This window comes from Salvia hispanica, chromosome 4, assembly GCF_029641045.1.
Source record: "Salvia hispanica isolate PSC_SH4W2 chromosome 4, Shi_PSC_v1, whole genome shotgun sequence".
Classification (NCBI taxonomy): Eukaryota; Viridiplantae; Streptophyta; class Magnoliopsida; order Lamiales; family Lamiaceae; genus Salvia; species Salvia hispanica.
Window position 1 is genome coordinate 16,963,376 of NC_142695.1, and position 11,401 is coordinate 16,974,776.

At 35.9% G+C, this 11,401-nt stretch overlaps 1 protein-coding gene and 1 pseudogene across 3 annotated transcripts; both read left to right on the plus strand.

The window, feature by feature from the left end:
* Window positions 1-404: 404 nt before the first annotated feature.
* Window positions 405-3,083, plus strand: LOC125193711 (uncharacterized). Of its 2 annotated transcripts, XM_048091577.2 has the most exons (4): window positions 405-999; window positions 1,082-1,181; window positions 2,136-2,544; window positions 2,742-3,083. In XM_048091577.2, the coding sequence occupies exons 1-4, from the start codon at window positions 995-997 to the stop codon at window positions 2,897-2,899; spliced, it is 672 nt and encodes a 223-aa protein (XP_047947534.1). In that variant the 5' UTR covers window positions 405-994; the 3' UTR covers window positions 2,900-3,083. The 2 variants fall into 2 exon arrangements, with proteins under 2 accessions (XP_047947534.1, XP_047947533.1); XM_048091576.2 differs by lacking the exon at window positions 1,082-1,181 and having other exon boundaries at window positions 408-999.
* A 371-nt stretch (window positions 3,084-3,454) lies between these two features.
* Window positions 3,455-5,684, plus strand: LOC125193709 (cytochrome P450 81Q32-like; annotated as a pseudogene). Its single transcript, XR_016128855.1, has 2 exons — window positions 3,455-4,491; window positions 4,946-5,684. The product of XR_016128855.1 is annotated as a cytochrome P450 81Q32-like (transcript).
* The last annotated feature ends 5,717 nt before the right edge of the window (window positions 5,685-11,401 follow it).

Sequence of the window (11,401 nt, forward strand, 5' to 3'; positions counted from 1 at the left end):
TCCCATCTATATGGAGTATACTATTATATTTCATGATCAAAAGAAATGTATCAACTACAGAGTTTATTTGATTTACCTTCCATATGTCCAATATTTCACATGGATTTATCGGCTAAGAATTTTACTACTAGTATTAGTTTGTGAGAAGTTGTTGGGATGCTATTTTCTAATGGTTACCGAATTTAAATCATTTTTAAGGGCAAATTTTAATTTAAAAATACGCTGAGTGAATTTTTATATTTCAATTATGTGATTGTTATTCACATGCAGAAAAGCAAGCAGCTTTATGTTTATTTGTTGTTTAGCTAAAAGGAAATTGTGAGTGGGGAAGTAGCAGTATTTGTGTCGTTTAGGTAGTGGAAGGCAGCTGCAAAGATTCATGAATAATTGCTATGTAGCCATGTAGGGTCATTCTTGAATTCAAAAGTCTATATCCTTACTATTGCATTGTTAATCTAATTCAAGAAAGCTTCAAAATATTTCTATCTTATATCACACTAGTCTTCTACTTTCATCTCTACAAATTTATCCCATTTTTGTTCACACTTTTCATACATTCAGCCTCTTAGCATGGCGGCTTATGCATCTCTGATTTCTCTTATGAGAGTGATAGACGATATTGAAACTCATCCATCCCCTCCAATTTCTCTCGATAAACAACAAGTTGAATCTCTCACTAATAAACTTGTCTTTTTGCAGGAATTCCTCGAAAGTTATAACTCTCCTTTTGCATACAGCAACGAAGCAGATCCTTTGGAGATGCGCATTGTAGATGCAGCTCATGCGGCTGAAGATGTGATTGAGTCATATATAATTGACACTATTCACCTTTCTGCAGCCACAGCTGCGAATGGCGGTGGCGGTGATGAACAAATCAATTGCATCAACTTCTATAGCGATATGCAAAATGTGATAGAAGAAATTGATTTGATCACAAAAGAGGCGCCTTTGATAACGAGGGAGAAGGAAGAGAACAAGAGGATGGTGGGTGTTTATGGGGTAAGAGGTATCTCACTATATTTGATGATATGTGGAGTATAGATGTGTGGGATAGGTTGAAATTTTCCTTTCCTGATTGCAGAAGTGAGGGTAGTCGGGTAGTAGTCACAACTAGGATGTCGAATTTGGCTGCCCATTTGACTACTTCCTATGGCCTTTTTAAAATGAGATTTCTGGACGAGGTTAGTAGTTGGACTTTGTTCTCCAAAACTGTATTTAAAGACCAAAGTTTTCCTACTCATCTTGAGCAAATTGGAAAGAAAATTGTGAAAAAGTGTAACGGACTTCCTTTGGCGATTGCTGTGACAGGCGGTCTAATGACAAAGTCCGAACACACACTAAAATATTGGGAATACATAGAGAAAAACTTAAGTTCAATCGTGAATTCCGATAGTGATGATTATTGCTTGAGAATATTGAAACTGAGTTATAATCATTTGCTTGTACATCTAAAGCCTTGTTTTCTATATATGGGAGTGTTTGAGGAAGACCATGCAATTAGTGCTTCAACAATTGTCAAGCTATGGATTTCTGAAGGATATATAAAACCGATAGATAATAAAAGCTTGACAACAATTGGCAAAGAGTGCTTCAAGGAGTTAATTGATAGAAATCTCATTCTAGTTGATGAGTTGGGGTTACATGGGAATGTAAAATATTGGAAAATTCATGACTTACTAAGAGATCTATCTACGAAAGAAGCTAAAAAACAGAGGTTTTTTTTATATTTTGAGAGAACAGAGTCATCAAGGAGCAATTAGGCAACACCGCATTGTTATTCCGAGTTACACTTCAAAGGAAAATATCCGCAATTCCTTGGACTCTATGTCACATGTTCGGTCTAATGTACGTCATATATATGGAGTTTCAGAATTGCCAAATTCTAGGTTTTTGAGGACACTATATGCATGTGATAACACATATACAAGTTCCTGCTACTTTTATTCCCTTGAAAATGTGTTTACTATGATGAATTCACGGTACCTTCGTTGTTGGGCTAATTGGGAGTCTGTGATTCCTTCGATCAACCTGCTTTGGAATCTACATACACTAATTATTAAGTGTACTAAAATATTTATTGCACCAATTGAAATTTGGGAAATGCATAAACTTAGGCATGTTGAGTTTTCCTCAAGGAATTTGCATCTCCGAGCATCAACAATGATATTATTATCATGGAGAATCTCGAAGTGCTCAAAGGAGTGGATGATCCCAGTATAAGTGAAGATGTTGTTAAAAGAATTCCCAATATCAAGAAACTGCAAATGGTATGCAATGCAGAACTACTTGAGAGAGTGAGTTATGCCAGCTATCTTGAATGTTTTAGTAAACTGGAATCCTTGAAGCTCTCGGTTGCCTACTCGAGGGGGAAAAAGGATCTGCTGAAGATGAGTTTTCCACCCTCCCTTAAGAAGTTAAATCTTTGTATCCCAATTACTTCTGAATGGGAAGACATACTACCAACGATAGGTTCCTTACCACTTCTTCAGGAGCTCATATTAAATTATGGTCGATTGAGAACACGCAAGTGGGAAACAATTGAAGGTCAGTTCCCAGTCTCAAGTCATTAAAATTGTGGGAGTGTAATGATCTAGAAAAATGGATAATGTTAGAGAGCTCCCACTTTCCTGTTCTTCAAGAGCTTTATCTTGGTCTGTTTAAAGAATTGAAGGAGATCCCTTCTGAAATTGGAGAAATACCCACATTCAAATCAATTGAATTGCACCGTTGCAATGAATCAGTGATGTTGTCAGCTAAACGGATCTTAGACGAGCAAGAAGAATTACATGGAGACCAACCAGACCTTCATGTAAGTGTTGCAGTTTCAAAATTTGATGAAGATGAAGCTAAAGCGGTGCAAGAGTTGGCAAGTTCCAACTTTAAGGTTACTATTAAGTAAATAGTTCTATACGTTGATTGCCCTCTTTTTGTGTTTATCCCCTAAGTTAGTCAAGTCTTTTTTCGTGTTGATATTTGTTTGTGAACTTAAATTGATCAGTTTTCATTTATCATTCTACGGATTTGGAATTGCTTTGATACATGACAGTTTTTGAAGCAGAAAAAAATGCAGCTTGTTTATGTCAGACATGTACCTTCTAAATTATTGAGCATATGATATAGTGGTAAATTTCCAATTTGTATACATTTTGCATCTAAAACTGTTGAGTCTGTCGATAAAAAAAAATTGTTTAAATATTTTTTGTCGCCATCTGAAACGCTAAAACCCAGATTGATACAAGTGAGAGCCAACCTTTAAAATAGAACTAGTGTCTCATCTATACATGACATATTATATTTCGTTGAGATTAAAGAAATTGATGCTCTTGACGATTAAATCTTTGGATTTAATGCCCTTGATAATTAATTAATTTGAATAAGCTCAACTCAATTAATCAAAATACTATCATATAGGAGGCCCAAATATCATCTTTTTCATTCACGTTCCTCTCATACTAATGTTCAACTTAATATGTGAACTAATTGCCTTGCAAGTTGTGACATTCTCAACGCAACCAAAAGTCAAAAGATGGTCATTGGTTCAAGATTATAATATGCCCATGGTATACAATTAGGGAGCAGTTCACAAGGATAAGGGTATCATCAAATTTCTACCAAGTGTTGACAAAAAATTACTAGATGCCATGGAAATAATGTTTGTGATCATATTCTTGCCATTATTTTTGTTTCTGTATTTCGCAACTCAATATCTGCTCAACAAGCTGCGAAATCTGCCGCCATCTCCATGGATAAACCTCCCCGTCATCGGCCACGTGTACTTGCTGAAGAAGCCTCTCCACAAAACCCTAACCGCCCTCTCCCGAAACCACGGCCCGATTCTCTCACTGCAGCTCGGATCCCGCCGCGGCGGAGTGCCTCTGCACGGCCAACGACGCCGTCCTCGCCAACCGACCGCGCCTCTCCGTCGGAAAACACCTAGGATACAACTACACCAGCATCGTGTGGGCCCCCTACGGCGACCACTGGAGGAACCTCCGCCGGATCTCGTCGATCGAGCTCCTCTCCTCTCACCGCATCCAATCGCTGTCTCAGATCCGATCCGACGAGATCCGGCGCCTCCTCCGCGCTCTCTACGCCGCCGATCCGGGCGGCGCCATCGAGATGCGGACGGCCATCTTCGAGCTCCTGTTCAATTCGATGACGAGGATGATTCTCGGGAAGAGATACTATGGCCGGAACGAAATCGATTCAGAGGAGGCTAGGGAGTTTCGAGAGATTATCGATGAGATGCATAAGGTGGCCGGAAAATCGCCGGCGGTGGATTTTTTCCCGTTCCTCAGATGGTTGGGGAGATCGGAAGATCCATGTAAAGGCGTACATGAGAGAAGGGACAAACTATTGCAGAATTTGATAGAAGGAATTCGTGAGCGAGGTGAAAAACCGCAGGGGAAAACGATGATCGAAGTACTGTTTTCGCTTCAACAAACCGATCCTCAATACTACACCGATGAGATCATCAGGAGCCTCGCCGCGGTACCTTCTTTGTCTCCAACTTGACCTTTATTGTACACATTTTATATTCCTAAGTCCTAACATTTAAATGATGAGAAAAGATCTGTATGTATCAAAATAATAAAATCAATCACAGTAGTATTTTATTGCGATCAGAATGAGTACAAAATAACGAATTTAACAGAGGACATGAGTGAGTCACAAAGGCTGTGACAATGAAATCGAACCGAATTGGATTTTCCTGTTTGATTTAATAGATGTAGAGCTAATTTCTTATCCAGAATTGAAGAAGATGAACAGTATTTTCTTAACTCCTTATTAATCGTATTTGGATGATTTTGAGATCATTGGACTTTCCACAAATATTGCCAGATCATTGCATAGAGATGTTTTGTCGATTGTTGACTGTTACATTTATTTTGTTGCAAAAGTCTTGTTGTTTATGGTATATGATGTAGGTATATGTGTTCCTTAGGTACTTCTTCAAGCAGGCAGTGACACTTCAGTGGCTACAATGGAGTGGGCAATGGCACTCCTACTCAACAATCCATCAGTCCTAAACAAGGCTCAACTAGAAATACACAATCTTGTAGGTGACAGCCGCATGCTCGATGATTCCGATCTACCGGGGCTTCCCTACCTCCGGTGCATAATAAGTGAAACCCTAAGGTTATACCCTGTGATTCCGTTGCTCCTTCCCCACGAATCGTCTGAGGACTGCACTATCGGAGGGTTCCACATACCACGTGGGACAATGGTGCAAATCAATGTGCGGGCTATACACAATGATCCCGATATTTGGGAGGACCCCCTCGAGTTCAGGCCCGGGAGGTTTATGCACGAGGAACGAGGCATCAATAAAGAAAGATTGGAGCATGTTCCTTTTGGGGCAGGAAGGAGAGGGTGCCCCGGAGAGGCCTTAGCAATGAGTATGATTGGGTTGGGGTTGGGATCACTTATTCAATGTTTTGATTGGCAAAGAATTAGTGGTGATGATTTTGAGGATATGAGTGAAAGTGGAGGAGTTGTTACAGCCAAGGCTCACCCACTCTTGGCTAGGTGTTGGCCTAACTCAACCATGGTTCATGTTCTTTCTCAACTTTGATTATGGTTTTAGATTAATATAATAGTAAGCACTTTAGTCCAAAGTAGTCCTCATATCTAAATACTCCTAATTGATACATTACTAGTTTGATTTCAGATTTTTGTTCAAATCCTGCATTTTGAACTTTCATTACACTGGAAAATCCAAAAATAACTTTTTATTGTCAAATCCGATTTTATTAAATAACAAAATTATGGTTTCGTTCATTAAGTCGGAAAATTGCTAAAGATTTTCGATATTCTTTTTCATTATCCACAAAGAAGGTGATATTCTTTTTCAAATTTTATATTCTGAAATGTATATACATGTTTTTTGATTTCTAATCATTAGGAAAATTTACAAATTCCTTTTATATATCCATTTTTCCACTAATGTTATACTATATGCTATGGGGATGTGTTATATTGTTAATCCACCCTTAAATTGTTAATTATAACTAAATGATAGACATTAAATCATTAAATCAAGGTACGAGATCATTAAGCCACGAGTACCAATATAGTGCAAAAAAAATGTCAATTAAGGGTATTAAGAGCACTAGCAGTGGACAGTGGTTACCTCTCTCCGGAGCCCATCTCAGGGCCTATCTCCATTTTCTCCTGCCACGTCAGCAAGCTCATCTCAGAGCCTATCTCCCTACAATGAGAGCCCATTCCAGAGCCTATCTCAAAGCTCATCTCATTTCCACATCATCATTATTTTAATATTTCTCTTTTAATTGTTTGTGTAATTAAAAGATAACATAATATATGACAAAAAATAAACTTTATTTAAAAACGAAAGAAAACATAAATAAAACATCCAACATTAAAAAAACAAAAAAAAAAAGATAAAAACATAAAAAACAACGGAAATTGAAATTGAAACTAAGATTGGATTGGGAAAATGTGAATTGATGGGTGATGAAGCATACATAGTGGATTAAAAATTTATTAAAATTTATAAAAAAAATTAAAAAATAAAAAGGAATATCGGTTCCATGATCGGCCCGAGTTCCCGCAATGGAGGCACATCGCAGGGCCGATATGAGCATCGGCTCAGCCAATTACACATGACAATTTATAGACTATTAGAGCTCCAAACTTCTTTAGTCTTAGAATAGTTGTAGTCAGCAATTAAAGGATGAGTTAGCAATTTATCACACCCCATAATATGCTATAAGTATTATATTCAGTGTTACCCAAAAATATAAACATTAAAAAATTTAAATATAAATATATTTTAATCTTATAAACATCTCTTGTTTAAGTAAAAACTATTCCTTGCAACTATCTTTATATATTTGAGTTGATAGTGAATAATTACTCCATCCGTCCTTAATAATTCGTCATCATTTGACCCGGCACGGGTTTTAAGAAATATTATAGAAATTGGGTTGAAAAAGTTGGTAGCATGTGAGTCCTATTTTTATAAATTAATTTTATAATAAAATGTGATTGTAAATGAGTTAGTGGAATGTAGGAACCACTACTAAAAATGATAAAATTGAAAGGTGACAAATTTTTAGGGATAGACGAAAAAGGAAATATGTGATAAATTTTCAGGGACAGAGGGAAGTACAAAATTTAATATAAAATTGATAAAATACTAAGAGATAGAAAAATATAATTTAAATATTATCTATAAATATATAAAGTCACGAGTTTTTGGCAAGATAATTTTGGCGCCCCACTTAATTAAATGTTGCCAAAAGTTTATTTCTTTTTATTTGACGTTATCTTAAAATATTATATCACTATCTTTTGATCATGCAATACACTAATATACACCAAATATGATAAATATAATTACTACCCAATGAATAAAAATGTTTTGCACATTGGATAATGTGATAAATATATTTATACAATTTGCTTTATATTTATTGACAATAACAAGTTGATGTGAATGGACAAGAAAAAAAAGTAAACTGACATTTTGCAATGAAATAAAAAAAAGTGATTGACAGCTCTAATTTACGAAAATGAAAAATGATAAGAAAATACTATTCCATGAAGATAATCTAAGAGTGTCCACTATAAGGGAGCCGCGGCCGGGCCACGGGAGAGCCGCGAGCCGTGGCTCCCTATAGTAACTGGGGTGGGCAGCCGCCGCGGGGGGGGGGGGGGGGGGGGGGGGGGTTGGACACGGGAGCGCCACGATCGTGGCCCGGCCGCGGCTCCTGGGCGGGAGCCGTGGCCCTCCTATTGTATTGGCCACGAGCCGCGGCTCTCCATATTTTTTGATTTTTTTTTAAATTCTATAAGTATACACATTTTTTTACCTCATTCCTACACAAATTCTATAAATATACCCGTTTTTAATTAAAATATACACAAAAATGAAAAAAATAAATTATTTGGTGGCTTGGGCATGTCCACTATAGTGTAAAACATGGGCGTTGGTGGCCCGACCATGATTTTATGGCTTGGCCACGTTCACTTCACATGCCAAAATAAGCTTCCAAGTCCAAGAGAAGATATGATTTTTTTCAATTAGAACAATCTAAAATACACAAGTTTATCAGCAAAATTGACCATTGGTTAAACAACAAGCACAGTTAGTTATTTAGAATGCAATGACCGCTATACATGTACAACACATTGAATTAGTGTACTACTCCCTCCGTCCAAAAATAAGAGTTCCGTTTTTCTATTTTAGTCCGTCCGTGAATAAGAGTCCGATTTAATTTTACCATAAATGGTAATAGGGTCCCACCTTCCACTAACTCATTCCACTCACATTTCATTTAAAACTAATGTATACAAGTGGGACCCTTATTCCACTAATTTTTTTCTATCCATTTTTTTTAACATTTCTTAAAACTCGTGCCGCCCATGAATGAGACTGACTCCTAATGGCGGACGGAGGGAGTAACTACTGACAAAGATTTGGGCCTCTATAAATACCATGATAATACAGCCATGACGAATTTACAAATACAATTAAACTTTTCTCTCCCATTCTAATATACTTGGTTATTCATGTTCATTGACATGTTTCTCATCTTACTTCAATTTATATTTTTCTTAGTGTGTTGTCTTATGTTTTGTTATTTTATTCACAAATAACTTATACAACATCTTCATGACATTTTTGCAGTCACCTGTAAATAATAGAGCAAAAGGGGAACGTGTGAGAAGCTATGAAGAGAAGAAGACACCAATACCTCATCATGTGAAAATGGTATGACTAAATATTTCTAGTCAATAAATTCTAAATAGTACAATTGTTGAGCCATGCAGGTCAGATATTAAGTTGGCAAAAAAGAGAATGAGAGGAGTAGAAGTGCAGAAGAGTAGAGAAAGAAGAGAAGAACAGTGAGTAATAGTATCATATACAAAAGATTTTGACAGTTAAATTTTTTTACTAACAATATTTTCCAGTGAATCTGCACTTATAAAAATGGCAAGAAAGCAAATGATAAGGAGGTCGACCAAAAAAGAAGGAAAAATTCAAAAGAAAAACGAATTCAGTGTCCATACCTCCTCAAAAACTTACACGCATTTATGTAATTTAGGTTTGACAGAAACAAAAATAAGTTTTCACATGGTTAAAAGGTATGAGCCTAATATTGCGAGAAGAATGATCACCTTGGACAGATTTAAGGAGTTGGAACTGTTGGCAATCACACGTCCAGATGAGGCTGCTACTAACGCCAACCAATCCATCTGAAGCTCATTGAATGTAGGCATGTGATCAACAACGATTAAATGTGTAAGAATATTTATATTCTTATATGACCTATGTATCTATTGGTTTAAATTAAAGTTCAAGTTTAAAATATTGATAGTTAAAAGGGATTCTAATATTAAAGACGACACTGTAATGGATCGGTTTCGATTAAAGAATTAGAATCGGGTGTATTGATAACCCTCCTCTTTTACCTCTAATTATAGTGTTACAAATATAATATATTATATATATATATATTATATGAAAAGAATACAAATATATGTATGTATGAATTGATTATATATGTGTGTGTTGTCGTACATGCACTAAAGTTGATTATATATTATTATGGCAGTTATTATAGATTAACTGTAATATATATAATTATTGCATGTATATGAATGAATATAGACGTGCATAAGTGTATTGTGAAGAATTAGTTTCTAATCAGTTTCAAAACTAATTCTACCGAATCGGCTTGTCGATTTCCATATTAAAGTAGTATGATTTCCTAATGGGAAGACACCTCCGTTGGTCCCTTCACGAAGAGGCACTTATTGCCTATATAAAGAGATGGTGTGTGCATGAAATAAACACACCAACAAATAACATATACACACATATATAGTTATATACAATATATATAGAAAAGTGCTCTTGATTCTTTGTCCATTAAAGGAATCAAATAAGAAAGCTTGAGGTCAAGGAGAGGAGAATCATCAAAGGTGGATTCAACATCTTCTTCAAAACAAGAAAAGCATGGATGGAGGTTAGTGATCTATCTCCACTTTATAGTCTATGTGTTGTGGTTGAATTAATTCAAATCTAGAATTAGATTTCATTATCGAAATCATTAAAGTTGAAATATGGCTTACAGTTGGTATCAGAGCCAATCTAGATTTGGTTAATTCACCATTTATGTGATTTCAAAATCGAAATTTGAATGGTCATGGATTTTTTGATTTTGATTAAATATGCTTCCGCTTATGTGTTGGGTAATTGTTTTATGAAATATTAAAATATTAGGATATTCTACCCATTAAAGATTTCAATATTTAAATAATATATAACTTGTTTATCACCAAAGTGGTCTTGTTATATTGTATTTATTTATTGAAAATGATAAATGTTAGTTAATTTATCATGATTAAAGAGATGCTATGAATGACATAAAAGTTTGATTGATCAATTAAATTATTATTTATTATCATTTATATGCTTGGAGATCACCCAAAGGTGGATCATTGTATATATTTAATAATACGAAAGGGATTAATCATGTATACTATGTGTCTTATGTAGTATGTATACCCAAAGGCAGCATGCTTATTTGATATATGTATGATTTGATTAATTGTTAAAGTACTATGATTTTAGCATCGTTGAAAGTATGTGTATTTAAGTATTGCCCAAAGGTTACATGAATGCATGTTATTTAAGGTATTACTGTTTATGAATCTGTATTAAGGACTCAAGCACTAATAGATAAGTATGTATAAATGTTGCAGCCTCAGCGAATTTGTATGCATCTGCAAACTCTGTCATTAAATTCAATGGGCAAAACTATGGTGAATGGTCTGAACAGATCCGGTTTTCACTGGGTGTAATGGCGTTGGACCATGCCATACTAACAGAAGATGAACCTTCAGCCATAACAGATGAGAGCTCCGAAACTGAAAAGTCTCAACATGAGACTTGGGAGCGATCTAACCGGTTGAGCTTGAATCTTATGAGGATGACGATGGCAGAAAATTTTAAGCCATTGATGCCCAAGACAGAAAGTGCAAGGGAATTAATTGAGAAAATTAAGGAGTGTTCACAATCTGAATTGGCTGATAAGTCAATTGTAGGAAGCTTAATGAGTGAACTTAGTACAAAGAAGTTTGACTGGTCACAACCAATTCATGATCATGTGACAAACATGTCTAACTTGGCGGCAAAGCTAACGACCTTGGGAATGGAGGTTCATGAGCAATTTCTGGTCCAATTTATCATGAACTCCCTACCTATTGAATTTAGCCAGTTCCAGGTGAATTATAACACCATCAAAGATAAATGGGACTTTAAGGAATTAAAGGCTATGTTGGTTCAAGAGGAAGGGAGATTAAAGAAGATGAATGGTCAAGTTGCGAATCTCATAGGTCATGGAGGTGCTAGCTCCAGTAAAGGAAA